The 21,525-nt window shown below is 44.7% G+C and overlaps 1 protein-coding gene across 5 annotated transcripts in view; it reads left to right on the top strand.

The window, feature by feature from the left end:
- COA1 (cytochrome c oxidase assembly factor 1) overlaps window positions 1-21,525 on the top strand; it is a 165,930-nt gene that overhangs the window by 120,299 nt on the left and 24,106 nt on the right. For all 5 annotated transcript variants that reach the window (XM_075586580.1, XM_075586578.1, XM_075586579.1 and 2 more), the window contains one exon: window positions 21,028-21,126. In XM_075586580.1, the coding sequence (XP_075442695.1) occupies window positions 21,033-21,126 (94 nt within the window). In that variant the 5' untranslated portion in view covers window positions 21,028-21,032. The remainder of the gene's footprint in view (window positions 1-21,027; window positions 21,127-21,525) is intronic.

Consider the following 21,525-nt stretch of genomic DNA (forward strand, 5'->3'; position numbering starts at 1 on the left):
ACTTCCTGTCAAGGCTAGCTGGGCCCCCCAGACTGGGTCGGGCCCCCCAGCTGGGATATACGTCCTGCGGTGCCCCCCTGTCGGTCGCCAACCATGAACTCTCACAAAGTCACCAGAATCATGGTCTCCTGTAAGACAACCAGGATATCATTGTTAAGGACGTGCCCATATCGGGGATTCTGGATAAAAAAAATACCACTTAAATAATAATAATTATTTGTTCTTGTATAGCGCTGCTAGTTATAAGTAGCCCTTTACAGAAACATTTGCAGGCACAGTCCCTGCCCCGTAGAGCTTACAATCTATGTTTTTGGTGCCTGAGGCACATGGAGATTAAGTGACTTGCCCAAGATCACAGGGAGCCGACACCAGGAATTGAGCCAGGTTCCCCTGCTTCAAACTTGGTGCCAGTCAGTGTCTTTACTCACTGAGCCGCTCCTTGCACATTCACATATCTCAGACAGGTCTGCAACCCTGCTTTTAACCATCATCTCAGCATACAATGCTTCCGCTGCAGCCAGGGATTCTGGGTAATGACATGCAAATGTGTGTCACCTTTTGCTTTCTTATCCATTTGAACATGGATCCCTACAAGTGTACGCCTGCCGTATTTCACAGCTTTTCAGCACAGCCTGGGGTTAAAGGAGTGCATAGCCAGTAAAAGATGAAAAAATGGTGCGCTCTAAACCGACTGAGTAACTAACCAAACCAATTAAGCTGTACTATGTAAGTGAAATATACTACTAACGTGGAGGATGCATCTAGTAAAATTGATGGCTCAGGACATTAAGAAAGGACAAGAGTATAGAAAAACTACCAGTGCAAAAACACGTAGTATAGAAATATTAAAAAATGTATGATATCGATAAGATAAAAAGCATATTGAATAGTGAACCGTGAACAAAGCATGTGCTGCGCTATTCAAACAAAAAATAAAAAAATATTTTTAAATCACGAGTGAAAAATATAATGACCATGAAAATGACGTGCCCTAAAAGTCACTTAAACTTGATTGTTGTAGTGTGCTCACGTGGCTGCCAATAAAGTAACTCTGACTACCCTGGTCAGATGTGATTATGTTGAAGAAAAAGTGTTACTGTATGGCGCCTAATGTGTGGCTATATTTAATATAATTACAAAGTGTAACAAATAAATCTTATAATAAATACAACCATATGCAATGTCCTTTGATTATCAATCCAAATGAGCCCAAAGCTGGTTAGTGGATCCAGATGGAATTCGGCACATGGAAAGAGAAAAATATAGCAAACATAGTGTAATACTGTAGATATATATAGCAAAATATTCTAGTATTAAAGGAATGGTGAGTTCTTCAGAGGTAGGAAGTAAACAAGATAGTAAGGTAAAAAAGATACATTTAATAATCAATAAAATTAACATAAAAATCGATTCCACTCCTCACGCTGGCAAAAAATGAAACCCTACTTACAAGAGACAAGTAGGTATTGCGCATAGAATGCTGCTTTTTCAACAGGGAACTACCTTTCGTCACAAACGACCACCTCCGGAGTCCTAACGGCGTGTCCTCCAGACACGCTGGGGCGCGTTGATCCTCCACTGATCGACGGAAAGCTTACTCGGCTTCTTTCCCCTTCTACTTGTGTCGGAGCCTCAGCTGTCCTGGACCCTCGTTCGCTCTCTCGCGAGAGCCGATTATAGAAACACACCGGTTCCTTGTCTGCTGTGATTGGCTCAAAACATTCAACACTATATAAAACATACTAGAATCATTAGATTGATATAGATTTACCAGAAGCTCCTTGAAGATGAAACTAGTAGCCAATTGAAAGGCAACTTAGTTGCAGTCCACACTTAGAGCTCTCGGCTCATCAGTATAGACAGCTCACGTTCCAGTAAAAGGTAAGGTCAGTTCCCGATGGCACTCCACCTCTTTTCGTCACTGCTGGCATGCGTCCGTTCCCAGTCTGGCTCTGATCAACACCGGTTAGGGAATGCACCCGCTCCTGGTCTGCAGCCTCAGCGATCAGGTGACACCGTAAGAGAGGTGACAGAAGATTCAAACACCTAGCATGGAACTGTAGTTTAACACCACTCAGCCTCGTCTTCTAAGTGGATAAAGCAATTGATATCAAGGAAGCCACACAGGCACTAAATAGCCAAGTACAGACATACCCTGGTTTAAGGACACTCACTTTAAGTACACTCGCGAGTAACGACATATTTTCAATAGCACCATACCCCTGTGTATGCTCGCTTCGTGAGTACGGACAATTATTCTGCCCTACAGACCGCCGTAGTAGTGATGCACTGATTCCCCTCGCCCAATAGGCAAACGACAGCTCGCGCATGTGCCTGTCAGCACGTCCTGAACAGCAATACCGGCTCCCCACCTGTACCAAAGCATGGATAAGTGGAAAAATGGTAGTGCTTCACTTTAAGTACATTTTCGCTTTACATACATGCTCTGGACCCATTGCGTACGCTAATGCGGGGTAGGTCTGTATAGAAACTGGAGAATAAAGAAGTATAAAAATGGCACACAATCTATTTCCTTTTTACGCGTTTCGTATCAAAAAGATACTTCATCTGCGAATGATTGACTTTAGCTATGTGTGCTTTTTAAACCCTAAGGGAATTGAAACTGGGCGTGAGACATTAGGATTGATTAACACAGCTTACACCCTATTGGTATACAGTATCCATAGGGCAATTAAACATCAGCTGCAGTTAACACGGAGTGGATCAACATGATCCCATCCCTTTGAAAATGAAAAGATATATCCAATAACATTTATACAATTTCTTAAAATCCTAACCATACATCACTAAACTTGACACAGAAGAGCTATTGGATTTTCCAATTAAATACTATGACCCCTTTGGGGTTAAATGAAGATCTTAATATCATTTCATTACTATGACTCTATGTCTGACGTTATGGGTTTCCCTCCCCTCCCTTGGTTACTGCCAGCTCTATGAGCTTTAAAAACGGTCTTGTTGATTTACTTCTCTACTTTAGGTAACTTGGGGGTTAAAGCTGCAGTTCCCGGGCTTTTTTTTTTTTAGTTTTTTTTTTTACTTCAATAGTTTCATGTGGGCAATCTCTACTTACCTAAAGAACTGCGTAGCTGCCGGTCAATTCGTTCTCCGTCTGTTGATCGGCAAAGTTTGGCGACATCTTTAGATATGGGGAATGTAAATGGTTGCTATAGTAACAAGCATGCTTGTTAAAATAGAATACAAGAAAATTGGTCTTTCAAAGTTGTTGTTTTTAAAACAGAAAATGCTAAAAGTATTTTTTATTACTACAGAATTGATTTATTAAAAAAAACACACATGCAGGATATTGCTTGAACTGCAGCTTTAAGCGGGATAGGTTTGTCTTATATTTGCTTGAGTATACTAAAGGATTAATTTAAGTTTCTTCTCTATATGACTCTCATGTTGTTCTTTGTCATTCCTGATTCTAAAAGATATTATAACATAAACAATATTATAACCTGTGTCAAGTTTAGTGATGTATGGTTATGATTTTAAGAAATTGTATAAATTATGTAATTGGATATATCTTTTCTTTTTCGAAGGGGTGGGATCATGTAGACCCACTCTGTTAACTGTAGCCTAACCTAGGGATTCCCTCAGCTACAGGAATAGATGTTTTATCCCTGTGCCCCATTCTCCTTTCTGGGCTGTGCTGAAGCAGGGTACCCTAGTGGCAAGTTGCGCTTGCGTTTTCAAGGGGAGATATTACCGGGACAATGTGCTTACATGTACCCGAGAATCAGGCATGATTCCCAGGTACATTTATGGGGGGACTGAAAACTCAGAACCTCAACCTCCAAGGCACAATCTGTCAACGGTTCCTCCACAAAACCCCCCTTGAAACTCCTACCTTAGCAATCCCTGCTTGCTGGCATGCCTGGAAAGAGAAAAACACAAAAAATACTTTTATTCCATATTGAAATTATACAATGTTACTGGGCCCAAGAGCTAACTCTTGGACCCTTATACACGGATCAGGGGTAACCAAAACAGGCTTAACCTTTATTTGAGAGCCTGGTTACCCCCTACCATCACACCACCCCCCTCAAGATGAAAGCTCCAGGACAGTCACCATCAGGTGGCTTGCTGAGCCTGGAAAATATTGAGGTTCTTGGGGCAGGACCGAGTCTTTCTGGCTGGTATTGTCCTCTCCTCCTCTTCCTTCACTTCTTCCAGAGCTGGAAAATCCTCCTGGACCCTGGCTAGAATGGTTGCCCCTGCATCAGCTCGAGATCCTCCTCCAGCAAAGTCTTTGCCCAACCGGCGGTTGGTAGTCCATATCCCTCACACTGGGTTACGATCCGGGGACGGTCCCAGGTCCGGTAACAACCTAACCGTCTGTCCATCTTCGCCTGGTGGCACTAAACTTACAGTGAAAAGAGAGAACCTGCGCTTTTCCTGCTTTGTGTAACTTGTTGAATTTAAACTTTATACTTATTACCATATATGTTTTGTCAATTTGATGTAGCATTGGGCACCCCTGTCTTTTGTTGTATACATTTGCCACGCTCAGTAGCACTCATTTTGGCATAAATATATATTCATGATGTGGTGAGTGTAGGAGCTTGAGCTACCTGGGAATGTGTGTGTGTTAATCAATTTCTGACTGGTAACAGTCAAATGGAGGTAGGTGGCACCTCCCCCCAGAGCTCACCACTCCCCACCTTTTTAACTTTGGAGGTTCTGGCTATTTGCTGAATGGACAAGACTGACTGCAGTTGCTTCCCCTCATACAGAGGTAAACATAAGGGTTCACAGTTTTAGTGTTAGGACCTGCATTTTTCGTTTACCTTGACGTTTGGTATGCAGGCTTACGACGCTTTGGCCAAAGGGTTTAACTTAAAAAACAAATAATTACTATTATTATTGAAGTATTTAAACTTTATACTTATTACCATATATGTTTTGTCAATTTGATGTAGCATTTGGCACCACTGTCTTTTGTTGTGTAACTTGTGTAAGTCACTACTTGTTTTGAGAGCTCGCAATCTACGAGTTCGTCTTTATGCTATAAATCATTGCAGGTTTTTATAGTATAAAGCTCAATTATCCCACCGCTGCCACCAGTAAATAATAAGCCTGTCACGAGAGACCAGGTTATTTACACTTTTTTACCGGGATCATACATTGAGTAAAACAAGGTAATGAATAAATTGTAGTTTATTCACATAAATTCACTTACATTGATACACAAAATTCAGACAAAAAGACACATTTACTTTGGGACTGGGGGTTAAAATGTAACGTTCCTAGGTGCAGGGAACTCTTTGGGGTGAGTTTTACCCTGATCGGGAAATACAGTAGCCTGGAATCTCCTGGAACCCAAATTGGCATAAATTTACATGCGCCACTGCTACGTTCTCATCTGAGAACTTGGTCCCTCCTAACCGCGAGTTACTTAAAATCTCCTGGAACTGAAATCGACATAAAATCCCAGCCGCCTCCGCTACGATCGTTTCTGAGAACTTGGGCGCAAAAGTCGGGACAGGGAGACAAGCTTTTCTGGCTTGAAATCGAAGCCGGTTGCTCTGCTATTCGCGCAGAAGCAACTTTGATAAGCCTGCCCCTGCTCTTACTACCGGAGTACTACAATCTGATTGGCTCACAGATTCTTATAGTATTCTGAGTTTCATTCACAAAACTCAGCTGCCAATCAACGCGTGGGAAAATTCCCAAGCAACCGATCAGAGCCAAGCCAGTTAGAAAAGCCGGGTCAGTGGGAAATCTGAAATAGCCAAGGGACATGCGCAAGCTTGCCACCTTTCTCCCTGACTATCTCAATGCCACCCGCTGGGACAGGCTCCAGCTGGTCTGGCAGAGCAAATGGCAGCCCAGATGACTGCCATTGATCTCCGGACCTGGTACTCTGCATTTCCCCGCTGACCAAATGCTATTCTCACCTCTGGCATCCTCTGACTGCTTTGAACTCTGATGTCCAGCAGACTTACTGGCACCTACGGGTTAGCTTGGGCAGCCTGTTTGGACATCGGTTCCGAATGCAAAGAGCACATTACATTTAAAAGTATATTTCACTATTCTACTGAGTCTCGGGGAACCAGGGACAGACAGAAATAAAACTACAACATATTTCCCTATCTGCCTTATTCCCCACACACTATCTTTTGGACTCAGTCTGGACTCTGAGCCCCCCTCCCCCACATTCTTATATATGGTTGGAGTACCCACAAACCCTATACTGGTAGTGGGTCACCTGGGCACTAGCTGGGGTACCCCCCTTCCCATTAACCTAGGGATTCCTTCAGCTACAGGAATAAAAAAATATTCCCTGTGCCCCATTCTCCTTTCTGGGCTGTGCTGAAGCAGGGTACCCGTGTGTTGAGTCGTGCTTGTGTTTTCAAGGGGAGATATTGCCGGGACAATGTGCCTACATGTATTCAAGAATCAAGCATGGTTCCCGGGTACATTTATGGGGGGACCGACAACTCCGGACCCCAACCTCTTAGAAACATTCTGTCAAAGGTTTCTCCGCAAACCCCCCCTTGAAACTCATACCCTAGCAATCCCTACTTGCTGGTATGCCCGGAAAGGGAAAAACACAAAAAATACTTTTATTCCATACAATACATTGAAATTATACAATGTTACTGGGCCCAAGAGCTAACTCTCTTGGAACCTTATACACGGATCAGGGGTAACCAAAACGGGCTTTACCTTTATTTGAGAGCCTGGTTACCCCCCACCATCACAACTATGCCCATATAAGCTACTTTGAAATCACTGCGCATACTAGTGTGGGATTAAAGATGATATGATTATAACTGTTCAGTGTCACTGAGGCTGGAATATTCTCGGGGACATAGAATAGTCTATGTGAAATTCACTCCAACAAGTAAAACTTGACAGTCCTGAAATTATGACATTTTAATAGATGTTGGATTCATAACTACACTGTGGTGTTATTATACCCATCTTGTTTTCTACTGGCTATAACAACTGGAGATTTCTGTGCAAATACAGGGAAAAATTCTAGTAGGGAAGATGTCATTGTCTCGCTCAGGTTGATAAACTTGTATAAATGCATTCACCGCACCCTCTTGCGAAATTACTGTCTCAGGTTAATTAAAAACATGACTAACCATTTGGAAACAATTTTCCAAAGAAAGAAACTGTCTCCTGAATACAAATCTTTACTTCTAGTTATGTAGGAAGATTGCAGTGGTTTTAGTGTTTTGAAAAAACCATGCAAACATTCGGACTTTCTATGAAATAGAAAAGCATCCGTAGGGTGGAACTGTCCCCTTCTATGAAAAGAGATATTCAAGCAGGGTATATAAAACGAAAGGGCTTTATTTAAGCAGTCACTGCAGATGTTCTCACAGCGAATGCAGGATTTACATAGGATTCTAGGCCTCTGGATGGTGCTGGCTCTCTTCTAATGAAGGCCTCTTGATCTTTCTTGGCCAGCCAGCCCATGAGGGACTGACTGGCCTGTCCCTCTCCCAGCCGAGAGGAGACCGACCACACACCTCCACTCCCTATGAGGGTTGGATCAGCACTCACTACAAATTTGCACTTCCTCCCTGAGGCTCAAAAAGGGAGGGCACAGGATCTGCACCATGATAGGCTGCACACAGATTCCTGTCACCACCACTTCAGTCACTCAGGGAGTCACAAAGCCCAAAGGATTTCCTGTCACCGCCTGTAGCTACAAAGGACTTACGTGACAGGAGGCAAAGAGGCAATCTGAGCCAGTCATGTTACACTCTCCCATGGGTGAAATGTCCATGTCCTCACCGGAACAAATTTGTGGCACCATCCATCACTCTGGAACCGGCAATACAAATAACGGGTTATACTGCATAGATGGTACACATAGCCACATACAGTTACAGTCCACAGAGACAGAGACCCAAATCACCCACTCACTACAGCGATGATAGACTAACTCTTTCAAACATATAGAGTATGGGGAACTACTTATAATATTTGGGATCAGGCTTTCTGATCGCCCGTTCCTCAAAATCCTTAACCTTGACATAGTAAATCTTTGGTCCACCAGTATCTTGGCGAACCTCCACCCTGTCCTTGAATATACTGGTCCCTGTGATCCACTCATGCATAATGGCACAGATACGAGACTCAGTAACAAACTCTTTATAGCTGGTATTAGTATGGAGATATTCCGTAACGGCTAACCTCAGCAATCATGCCTGTTGTCATCAATCTCCTGCATGATTGGTTCTGGGACGTATGGAAATTTGTAGCCGTCAGATAAAGGGTACCGGTTCTTAATGGCTCTATCTGCCCTGCTCAACCGTATAATTTTCAAGCCGGCTCTTTGACCATGTAGTACCCAAAACCCAGGGTCATTATGGTCCACCTCTTAAAGGGTTCCCCTGGCAAATGCTCAGATCTCTGATTGGGGATACTGACATACCCCTGAGAAAATATACCAGATGTACTGGACTGCTGTGATTGTGACCTAGATGACTCCCTAAAAGATTGGAAAGAGCCCTTAGATGTAGGTCTTTTTACACAACGGGACACAGGTATGTCACCCTCCGAGTCCTCAGAGGGACTATCCCCCCTTCCAAAGGATCAATCCCGCAGATCAGGGGACAACTCAGGTGACACAGTATCATTGGGAAACCTGGACAACACAAAGGCAGAGTTAGAGGGGTCAAGGGTAGTGACAGTGGCCGGAGCAGGATTGGGCAGGGCCGGTGACGGGGACCAAACCATGTTCATGGCCTGTCTGTAATTTGTGGGCTTACCCCTTCCCCAAGGAGATGGTACTGGAGCGGCATCAGGGGCATGGTGACCTCTCCTTTGGCACTGGGTCACAAAGCAGGGGGCATCAGCTGGCAATAGTCCCAGTCACACAATCTTTGGAGCCGGCGGCGGCTCAGTATACTCATTAGACTCCGCGGACACCATCTTGCTGATGTCAGCAGGAAGCTCCAACTTTGTGAGACCTCCGAGCATTTCCCGGTCCAGCGGCGACTAGGTAACCGCCAGGGAGTTGATGGTTGATAACCTCCAGGTCATCAGCAGTTTTGCTAGAAGCCATTGAGGTAGATTAGAGCTTGTGTAGTGCTCTTTACTCTGACTCAGCTCATTGGTGAATGATTCAAAAGTGTGTGATTAAGGCCCTCCTCTACAAGGCAAAATAATATGAATATTAAATAAATATAATAATATTACTTATATAAAACAATCATTTAGTGTTCTCTTATATTAAACGTGCAAATGTGTGATTAAAACAGAAGTGTTACAAATCGCAGCTCAACCCTTTTGAGATGGTCCAACTCTCCTTATGTAGATATCCAGAGACAGGTTTGGGGAGCGCAGATTTCACCATATGTGAAAAAATATAAAAAATAATATAGTGTAGTTGTCTTTTAGATAAGAGACATCATGGTAACAGCAGAAATGGGCTCACACTTTCCCAGTGATTAAACAGCAGTGGGTATCAATGTCAATCTCAGCTCAGGAAGATCCAGCGTAATAATCCTCGGTGCAAGACAGAAAAGTACACTCTTAGTGCAACTTTGTATGTTCAATATTGTAATATATTTAAATGAATAGTATCACACTTACATTTTATCAGTGTGGCATGTACACATAAAAATTCAAGTAGAAGTGACGAAACCTCTTGTGGCGCTGAGGCAAGGGGTGGCCTATAGGTAGTGCTAACATCGTGGATAAAGTTCTTTTCCTTTGGACAATTACCTCAAGAAAGGAAGACAAAACATGCAAACAAACACTGCAATAGTGCATTAAAAAGGACAATATAAATTGATTAAACAGAGCAATTTAATAAAACAATTGAACAATAAATAAAATGGCATACATAAGTATATCAATTATAAAACATCTCGGTGCGGAATCACCTATAGAAATGGAACTTGCTCCGCCGTGAGAAAAATTGGAATCCTACTCACCAGAGGTGGCTAGGACATGCGCATTTGTTTTAAGGTCTTTCGCTGGTTAGCACCGCTCGCCGTGGGGTAAAGTGTGTCAGTGGCTCGAGGAGTCAGAGTCTCGTAGATCGGCTCCTCTGCTGACGTCACCTCCGGTATCTTGCTGCTACGGTGTCCCTGCTGTGCCAAAAAACATCCAACGCGTTTCGAAACTCCCAATTGATATACTTATGTATGCCATTTTATTTATTGTTCAATTGTTTTATTAAATTGCTCTGTTTAATCAATTTATATTGTCCTTGGGTAATGCACTATTGCAGTGTTTTTTGCATGTTTTGTCTTCCTTTCTTGAGGTAATTGTCCAAAGGAAAAGAACTTTATCCATGATCTTAGCACTACCTATAGTCCATCCCTTGCCTCAGTGCCACAAGAGGTTTCATCACTTCTACTTTTTGGGCAGCTCCAGGACTCTTTTTTGGACTCCTAATCACAGGTTCACTTATTGTCACATGTTTATAATTATTTATATATGAATTCAAATTGTCACGCGAGCGCTATATTGCACTTATATTTTCACATAAAAATTAAAGGTGGCACAGATCCTCTGGTCTCTCCGACTGCGTTGTGTCACTTCCGGCAATGGTCCACGTCACTTCCGGTCACGGATAATCCCGTTATTCGGAGCCGCAGGTGCTGACGGAGCAGGGCAGTTTCGGGAGCCTGTATAGCCTACTTGCTCTTGACTTGACACGTTTCGCTCATAAAGACCTTCCTCAGATGTCATATCTATGGCGTCTAGTTTCTTTCTATAAATACACTTCACTGTGTTCTAATTGGATGATGGAAAAAACTCTGCATTCCTATTGGCCAATGGATTACATTTTGATTGGATATTGGGCGAGGCTAATACATATGTGTATACTACTCAATCAATATAAATACATTAGAAATACTTATGTAATTTTAAAGTATTTCTAATGTATTTATATTGATTGTTTAGTGTTACTAAAGTTGTTGATGTTTATAATGTGATGTGTGGATAGAGTTGTATACACATATGTATTAGTCCTGCCCAATATCCAATCAAAATGTAATCCATTGGCCAATAGGAATGCAGAGTTTTTTCCATCATCCAATTAGAACACATTGGTGAATGAAGCAGGTCAGCAGGTTGCAGACTCCTCCCATATCAACGGTAGGGTCCGGTTGGCTGGATAGTTTGATGCCCCTCCCCTGGGTGAAATTAGAAGTAGGGCAGTGTGGGTTGAAGGAGGATCTGACTCTGGATGAGCCAGTCACTTGGTTACGTGGTACCAGAGCTTGGCGCCGAAAGCATGCAACTAGATTTTGCAAAAGCTTGCAACTTTGGTGTAGCATCCCATGCGGTCCCGTTTTTCTGGCGGGAACACCATCTTGGATGCAGTAGCACAGGCAGACATGCGGTGTCCGCCATTTTAGAAACACAGCACATTAACTTTGCATAGGTGCACAAAGTCCCTGGTACATACCATCAGGGGCCCGTTCCTTTTTATCCTTTTAGTCCTTCTTAGAAAGTCCAGAGTCTGCCAGGTGCACAAGCCCCTACATACAGTGTAATGGCCTGTCCCTTTCATAGTAAAGATGGGGTTCATGCTCCCAGGGTAATTTTCCTACCGGGTGCGCCCCCAGAAACATGGTCTTGGTGAACAGAAGGGGGGGGGGGTCACACTCCCAGAGACAGCTGAATCCTGGTGCGTCTCCCCCACAGCACAGCACAGTACGTCGTGCTAGTTAAAGCAACGGGTGCCCAAGGGTCCTTCAGCATCTTGCAAGTTCCCTGGCCCCAACCTTTCAACAGGATGAAAGTAGATAGGGTAACAGCACTACCCGGTAACATGCCCTCGGGGGGTCGCCCCAATAATGAACAGGAATGTGGGGGTCACGCTCCCAGAGACACTGATCTTGGTGCGCCTCCCCCACAGCACCGTTCGTCGTGCTAGTTTACATGAATAGGTACCCAAGGGTCCTCCACGGTATGTTGGAAGGGCCTTGGCCCTAACACTAGCCTTTCAGCCAAATAGATCTCCAAGGGTACACGCTCCCCGGTGTCACCTCGGGGAGGAATTACATCCTTCCTGAACATAACATGAATGGGTACCCAAGGATCCCTGGGGTAGCATCAGGGGCCCTGACCCCAGAGTGTTTTACTGCTGCTGCATCCGCTGCTGTAAAGCCCCTTAAAGCTGCTGCACTGCATTTCTGCAAAGTCATGAAAGCCTGTCCTGATCTCAGCACGCCTCCAATTGTAGCACTGCCCCCCCCCCTCTCTGGAAGATGTTGCTGCTACTACAGATGTGTATGGTGCGTGCGTACCTGTGAGGGTTCGGGAGAGCTGAGTGGTCCGTGTTGTAGTAGGGACCAGGACAGGCCTAGCAACATAGGCTATTTAGGCGGAGTCCCTGCCGCTACATGGCTAAACTCTGATGAAGTCACGACACGTCGCTGGCACTGACGTCACTACACAGCAGCTTTCTATGAGTCTACGAGAGAGTCTCTGCATGTGGCTAAAACTGCTACTTCATACGGTCTCCGTATATACTGTACTCTTCATAGCTGGAGACAAGACGCCCCTCCAGCCCGGCACAGGTAGCGCGGGGTGTGGAGTAGTTCCAGCGAGTCCATATCCAGGCTCCTTGCGGTCTAATTCCGGAGTTTCGAGGTTCCATTGGGACATTAGCAGTTTGCATACTTGCTCCATACTTATACCATATCCGACTGTGATCACCATCCAACTGACATCTGGAATTGCTGTCTTGTGTGGATATTGACATCACTGCCATTGAAATTTTATCTCATACATGCTAAACATTTTTTCATTATTATTGTTGCGTGAGTGCTTTTAGTGGGACACTTTTTTTTTCTTCCCTTTTTTTCTTCATATATATATATATATATATATATATATATATATATATATATATATATATGTATATATACACGCATAACTCTGCATTTGTTCCAAAAGCTTGTTTATTTTTATGGGTCTTATTTATTTATCTAGAGGTCAGTTTTAAGTATGTGCAAATGCACAAAATAGAAAACCGGTGCGCGCTGCTCCCAAAGGCTTCTCATGATATCCCTAGAAACACGTGTCCTCCTGCTGCTCAATATTGTCCCCATGTGGGGTGGATCATTTATATACATTTTTAACTTGTCTGTTTGTTTTACATAAAGTACTAGTATTTGTATTGATTGTGTCTCTATGCGCTCTATTTTTGTGTTTTTAAATGCACAAATAGCCTCCTTTTTTTTAAATGTATGTGAATCCTACTTTTAAACTTGATTGAACCAGCATATGCTGGTTGTGACGAAATGCGTAGAGGAAACAGGCACATACTGTTGTGCCGACGAGTATTCTAAAACCAATCTGGGGCAATCACCAACAAGACCCAGGTACATACTGGGTACACTGGCGACACACTTTATTCAAGCTCGGCTAGTCCCACGAATTCGGGTATACCCGGGTGTATTGAGGTTTGTGACTGTTTTCTGCCCGAGTGCATTGAGGTATTTTCCAGGCAGGGATTGAAGCATTTTATTCCCGCTGGCTGCAATACTGCACAGTATATATATATATATACTGCATTACAATTCATGAATTTATGCCATCTGGTAGACACGCGAAGCATTGCAGCCTATTAAATCCTAATCATTATCATTTAACAGATCAGCCGCCTGTCAGCCAGGCATGAACCCAGGCTGGGAAGGCAAACGCAACGGGGCTTGTCAGAGGTGAGGAGCGGCGCATTCCAGGTATCTGCCAGGTACATACTGGGTATTTGCTCGAATAAAGTGTGTCGGTGCAGTACATGCTGAAAACATGCTGGGTAGATGCTGCAACATTTCTGCAGACAGACTAATGGCCCATCGGATTAACAGCAGGGGTCCCTGGCAGTCCCATTCAAACTGAATGTGACTGCCAGGGACCCCTGCTGTGTTAATCCGATGGGCCATTAGTCTCCGCAGAAATGCCACTGAAATGTTTGCAGCATGTACCCAGCATGTACCTGGATCTTGTTGGTTATAGCCCCAGATTTTCCAAGGCAAGTTTAAGGCAAGTGTTAGAATACTCGTCGGCGCTCCTGTACTGGCCACTACTCCTGAAAAGACCCCGCAGTGACATCATCCAACTGCACTGAAGCTTGCTACACATTTGAGGGTAGCAGAGGCAGAGAGAGCGGCAGCCTTCACCTATACAGTACATGACTGAATTTAATTCTTCCTTTTCCCGTCTTAATTGTTTTTTAACCCCCCCCCAAAAAAAAAACAATGCTTGGTCAGTGCCGTTTTATCGGGTTAAAACCGAAAACCATAGTCCCTAATTACAGTATAATGTACAATGTCACCAAACAATTGCTTTGCATTTCATATTCACTGAGCAATAACCAAGTGTATTTTTCTTTTGTCTTGAGTTTTTTTTGCATGTATTATAGCAAAACATGTTGAGAATGACATTCAGTTCCTGAAGACAAGCAGCAGAATTGGGCAGTAATAGTTTATCTGTTTTTTAAAACTTTGGTTGTACATCTGCAAGAATAGCGAAAGTGGTAACACTTCAAATCAAATGTGACCAATGAAGAATATAGGATCAAGTCTTTTATAATTTGCAGCAGCGAATACGCAGTCTACATGCTCGAGTGCCCCTGTGGACAGCAATATATAGGGCGGTCTAGCAGACAAATGAAAAGGAGGCTAGCCGAACATATATATATAATATCAAGAGAGAACTGAAAACACATAGTATTTCAAATCACTTCCTGCTGGCGCACAACCAAAACCCAGAAGGCCTTAAATGTAGGTGCATAGAGTGCCCAAAACCTAGCTGGAGGGGTGGATATAGGATTACACAAATATCCAGGAGAGATATGTTGCAATACCCCTGATGAAGCGCATGCAGATTCATGAAACGTGTAGGGTGGACTGCACATGTGCGAGATTGTGAGCAGTGGACCTGAACGCAGTATATCGTCGACTGGAGAAAGCACAGAAGCCGAACAGAGCGGGATCTCTGTAGTGGAATAGCTGAGGACGCGGATCTCAATACAACTAGTGGCGACACGTGACCACGTGTTGATGTCACAGCGTCATCGCATCATAGCGTTACAGACGAGGACAAGGAGCTGAGGCAAGCCGCACTAACGGCAGGCATACATGGACGCCGAGGGGACACAGGTGCCAACAACAGCTGAGGCACCCAGATCCAAACTTGGGATTAAGGCTGGTGACGGCCATAAAGTTCACAACTGCACATTTTTACGTTGGAATCCGTGAGTGTGATTCTAACTAGTCAGAGCAGCAGCAGAATGAAAATGAAAATATACAGCAAAGACACATAGTTGATGCTAAAGTTAGAGATCCTGAGGTTTTGGAAGAAGTAAACAAAGATTATTTGGATAACAATTCGAAAAACAATGATTATCAAGAACATTTGCGGCACTAATGGGAACATTTAGTTTAAGAAAATCAACCTATTTTTACTCCAAACTTAAATTTAAGAATGTCCTTCCCCCTCAATATCTGACTGGCACCCTCTCACTCCACCTTTAAGACCTATCTAAAAACACACCTCTTTCACGAAGCATATAGATAGCTCCGCTGGCTGATACTAGACATCTCGGATGCACTGACCTTGGCTCCTTGCACACACACTTACCATCACACCCTCCTACTGTCTCTGTAAATTCTCCCGAATTACGACGTAGATTGTAAGCTCTTCAGGGCAGGGACTCCTTTTCCTATTGTTACTGTCATATCTGAAGCGCTTATTCCTATAATGTGTTATATTATTATGTCACGTGTATTACTGCTGTGAAGAGCTAGATTCCTGGATGGCGCTATATAAATAAAGATATACACACACACATATATAACTTGTTTTGTGTACCCAAATCCCCCAAGGCACATGATTACTGCGGAGAATTGACATTATTCAGAAACACTTGGACGTGTCTGATTTTTAAAACAAGTTCCAGTCACCTCCGTTTTGCCCATTTTACATATCACTCGCATTTCATCAATGTGGTCCTTTGTGGGACTGGGCCTTCTAAAGGTTTTGAAAAGGTCAAGTCTTTATTATTATCTTTTAGTACAATTACTGACAAAGACGTGTGAACTAGTCCAGATTTTGCTAATCCTGTCAAATGGATTAAAGATGCGTTGCAACTGCACAACACGGGCTAGAGAGAAATCCATGCAGAGAAAGCATTAAGCAACACAGCATCTTTTGCATTATAACACTAATCAGCAGAGTAGAATAAAGGGGGGTGGAGAGATCTAGCAGATTGTATTTTTAAAGATGTTGACCAAATTTGTGCAGAAAAAACAAACCAGTTTAACAATGTAACTTCATTCCTTAAATCAGGGGAGCGCAATCTTTTTTCCCTGCGCACCCCTGCCGGCTGTTCCCCTATCTGCACGCCCCGCCTCTTACCTTGCCGTCGGCATCATGATGTCACGTTGCAATGGCAATGTGACGTCACATGACCTCGCGGCGTCATTTGACGCAGCGCTGTCATGGCGACGCGTCTACAGGAGCAAGGTAAGTGCAGTTTACAGATACCTTCACCGCTTCCCGAGCACTTCATTGAAGTGCGTTCGGGAAGCGCGTGGGGCCTCTGTAAACCCCGCGCCGCCCGCAGCAAATCTCGCGGCCCCAGTTTGCACACCGCTGCCTTAAACAAATATATATATATTCATTTGCACTTGACTTTTTGGTCGGTTTGGAAATTAAAACTGATGAGTTCCAAAGGAAGAGACCACTTTTTTTCAGTGGGTCCGCTGATTTTTGCATTTCCCTTGACCCAGACTTGGCTTGTACATGATGTTTAAGGCAGCAGGTAGACACTCTAAGGAATCCACATAATAAAGTGGATAGGAAGCTAAAAGTGACACAGCGGGTGCACATTTGCATATCAATCCCCAGAATTCTTACCTGCAGCCTGACCTGTGTATGACATGGGCAGAATAAAGCAGGGCCGAGCACCTGGGGACGATCTGCAAACACACTCATCATGGGTATTTTACCTTGCAAAATTATAAAAGGTTTTTCTTTTCAGGGATATATTTAAAAAACAAACCACAACAAAAACAGTGCATGTAAAACAAGTATTTTCTCCACTCTTATCCTGCTACTAATTAGGCCAGAGGACTGATAAGGGTCTAATGGAGGGGAGGGGAACAGGTCTTGTTCAACATACAGTGGCATCACACAAAAGTGAGGGGCAAAAGGATGTCAGACCCCCACCCAAGTTTCAGCTTAAATCAAACTCCGCAAACCAATCTTAAAAGGTTATTTTACTCACAAAACGGTAACCTGCACATATTTTAAAGCAGCAATCCATTCTGGGGGAATTCTTTTTTAACGTATTTTAGGGGATCCTATGAACAGTGTTATTTTCAGCTGGTATAAGATACCGCAAAAGTGACCAAAATGCGCTTAAACCACCGTAAATCCTGATATAGTGTATTGCAATTAGTACTTCTAATCAAAGAACAGAAGAAATCTCCTGCAAATAAAGTCCTAGCCCACAATTGGTGTTGGTCCTCTCCTTCGGAGAGGTGTTCCAGATCTCCTGTTATCCAAAGGACACTGTAGAGAAGGCAGGAAACCAGATAATTAACAGTAAAGGTGCATCAAATTGACAACAAAAACATGTTGAATAATACAAGCACTTGTACATAAAATATACATAACAAACATTAAATCAAAATGATTTAAAGCTAATTAGGTGGACCCAAGAAGAAACAGAAACCCAGCAAACGCATCACTCCATTCCCTGTGATGTGGGTGAGAAATGCAAGTGGTTCAAACAACTTGTAATATAACAACATAAAAATATATATGTGCATGTCAAGGCTTGCTAAGTGACTGACTGTATATATCACAAATGACACTTCCTTGTCACAATTGACGCATTATGTGCTGATTTAGAGCAGAGCAGTATCTCACTAGCTCCGTTTGAGGCGGACATCTTTTGGGCAATCCACTTGTCATTTATAAAGCGTCAATTGTGACAAGAAAGTGTCATTTGCGATATACAGTCAGTCACTTAGCAAGCCTTAACATGCACATATATATATTTTTATGTTGTCATAATAAAAGTTGTTTTAACCACTTGCATTTCTCACCCACATCACTGGGGATTGAGTGCTGCTATTGCTGGGATTCTGTTTCTTCTTGGGTCCGTATACTTTGTCACCCAGTGCAGCCCTTTCCCTTATTACTGTGTATAGGCTGTAGGGAGGGTTTCCCTTTCCCCGTCCCCTGGTTTACTAAAGCTAGGTAGGGGGCTGATTTTTAAAAGGAAGGCATCATTTGCCCAGATTTAACCACTTCAGTGCCGAGGACGCAGTCCGGAGTACCAAAGCAACTCCGGAAAGTCTTGATCACATGTTCATTACGCCGCAATAACGTGTTCACTATGTTACTGTGGCGACGCGAATATCAGAGGAGGGTCCTCTTCTGTTCTGATTAGTGTTCACCGGTCAACGCCCTCTCCCCTAGTAAACGAGCAAAAGAAAACATGTATGACATACCCGGCAGTACGTCATATGGGCCCCTCAAGTGCCAGCTCTTAGGACGTCCTTACGGCTCTTAAGGGGTTAAGCTTTTCAACATGTCACTCCTGTATGTTCATTTTGGATTATGAAAGGGACTGCACATTTAATTTCTCTGAAAACCTGCTTGCAAACTAAGGGGATTAACAAGAAAAACAAGAACCACGTGCAATTTGCAAATAAAAATCAACCTCGTACTGATGAGACCCAAAAGGTTCAAATAGCTGTCTGTGAGTAGGGTTACTGGCTTTGCACTCCTGTAACCCAGGCTGTGCTGAAAAGCTGTGTGCGGCGGCAGGCATGAGCTCATGGGGGGTCCATGTTAAAATGGATAAGAAGTAAACAGTGAGATACTGTGTGCTCATTTGCATGTCATTACCCAGAATCCCTGACTGCAGTGGAAGCGCTAAGCGATAACGGGGGAGGACAGGGTGTCAGACATGTAAATGCCCCACAAGTGGTATTTTTATTTACTGTACGGCGGAGGGATTTTGTCACTTTTTGTTACCCGACATAACTTTTCTAATCTTTATACTATATTAGTGAAAGCACTGTATGCCTGCCTGCCTGCCTGCCTGGATGTCCGGTGTCCCTAGGGGAAATCTCATTGGTCCCTTGGCCCGCCCCCGCACACCTCTCATTGGTCTGAGGCGGAGTGACGGGCCAAAGGACACACAGGGGGACACACACACACACAGGGACACACACACACACACAGGGACACACACACACACACACAGGGACACACACACACACACTCACACACACACACGGACACGGACGGGGACACACACACACAATCCCCTCCCGGGTGCCCCTCACTCTCCCCCGTCAGCTGGACCGCACCTCAACTTCCACACACCCTCCCTGTGCCCGAACTTACCCGGAGTCCCGTGTACACACACACACACACACACATTCCCACCCCCCCCAAGCTCACACACACCTCACCCCCCCCCCAAGCTCATCCCCCCCCCACCCCCCAAGCTCACACCCCGGCGCCGCTACAGTCAGCGGGGGAGCGGAGCGAGCGCCCGGGACACACGCGGGGGAGCGGCCACAACACGCGGCCTCCCGCCTCACATCCACGTGGGAGCGGCCGGATCAGTGAGGCAGCGGCCGGATCAGTGAGGCAGCGGCCGGATGAGTGATGCAGCGGCAGGATGAGTGAGGCAGCGGCCGGATCAGTGAGGCAGCAGCAGGATGAGTGAGGCAGCGGCAGGACGGGTGAGCTCCCCCCCCCCTCCACAAGCTACGTGCTGCTCTTGCCCCTCCGCTCCCGGCTCCCCCCTGTCACCGCGTGACAGGCCGCGGGACGTGAGATGGGAGTGGGGATGCCCCTCCGGTCCCGGCTCCCCCCTGTCGCCGCGGGACGTGAGATGGGAGGGGGTATGCCCCTCCGGTCCCGGCTCCCCCCTGTCACCGCGTGACGTGAGATGGGAGGGGGGATGCCCCTCCGGTCCCCGCTTCACCATCGTTGTCCCCGCTGCCTGCGAGGAGGGGGGGGGGGGGAGCGGGTGTTGGTGCTGGTGTGTGTAATTGTGTGAGACTGTGTGTGACTGTGTGTAAGTGTGTGTAAGTGTCTGTGACTGTGTGAAACTGTGTGTAAGTGTCTGTGACTGTGTGTGACTGTGTGTGTAAGTGTTTCACAGTGTGTGAGTGTGTGTAAGTCTGTGTAAGTGTCTATGACTGTGTGAAACTGTTTGAAACTGTGAAAGTGTGTGTGAGTGTGTGTAACTGTCTGTGATTGTCTGTAACTGTGTGTGTGTGTGTGTGTGTGTGTGTGTGTGTGTGTGTGTGTGTGTGTGTGTGTGTGTGTGTGTGTGTGTGTGTGTGTGTGTGTGTGTGTGTGCACAGTGTGAGCAATGAGCAGTGTGTCAGTGTGTGCAGTGTGAGCAATGACCACTGTGTGAGCAGTGTGTGCAGTGTGAGCAATGAGCAGTGTGTGTGCACTGTGTGCAGTGTGAGCAATGAGCAGTGTCAGTGTGTGCAGTGTGACCAATGAGCAGTTTGTGTGCAGTACGCAGTGTGTGTCAGTCTGAGCAGTGTGTGTGCAGTGTGCAGTGTGACCATTGAGCAGTGTGTGTGCAGTATACAGTGTGTGTCAGTGTGAGCAGTGTGTGTGCAGTGTGCAGTGTGTCAGTGTGAGCAATGAGCTGTGTATGTGTGTGTGTGCAGTGTGAGCACTGAGCAGTGTGTGTCAGTGTGACCAGTGTGTGTGCAGTGTGCAGTGTGTGTCACTGTGAGCTGTGTGTGCGCAGTGTGCGTCAGTGCGACCAATGAGCAGTGTGTGTGCAGTGTGCAGTGTGCAGTGTGCAGTGTGTGTGTGCAGTGTGCAGTGTGAACAATGAGCAGTGTTTGTCAGTGTGAGCACGGTTCACATCCCGGGCAACGCCGGGTCTCTCAGCTAGTGCCTAAATAAAACTCGAAATAACACACTGGACAGACAGCGCCTTGCACAAAAGACACAGAGTAGCTGAGAAAAGAACATCTGTGATTTTTATATGTGCTTTTGTTTTTTCAGCAAGGATGCCAGTCCCTTTGAAAAATCTGCAACAAATGGCTCTATACCTCGGGGTGGTGTCTGGAGGAGGATGTGCCCTGATGTATTACTTTATGCAGAGTAAGTTCACAGGAATGTTTACCACCACAAAAATACTTTTTGTTAACTGCTTCTGTTCTCACATAGTCAACTCCTGTTATCTGTTCTATATACAGTACAACTGGTTTATAAGCGCAATGGTTGGAACAATTAAACCTTCCCCAATAGCTGCTTTGAAGCCTGCAATTTAATCTGACCAGAACACACACACACATATATATAATTAAACCAGAAAGGGATTTTCCAATTTAAACAGGGAGACAACAATGGGAAATGTTCGAATTGTCATATTTGTCTGAGTTATTGAGTCGAGTTGCCCTTAGCTTTCTACTAATCAGAATTTGGCCAAGATACTCTTACATGATAAAGCAGCATGTTAAATAGAATAACATTTAACCTGTCTGCTTGCCTCCAAATGAA

The sequence above is a fragment of the Ascaphus truei genome, chromosome 2 (genome assembly GCF_040206685.1).
Source record: "Ascaphus truei isolate aAscTru1 chromosome 2, aAscTru1.hap1, whole genome shotgun sequence".
Classification (NCBI taxonomy): Eukaryota; Metazoa; Chordata; class Amphibia; order Anura; family Ascaphidae; genus Ascaphus; species Ascaphus truei.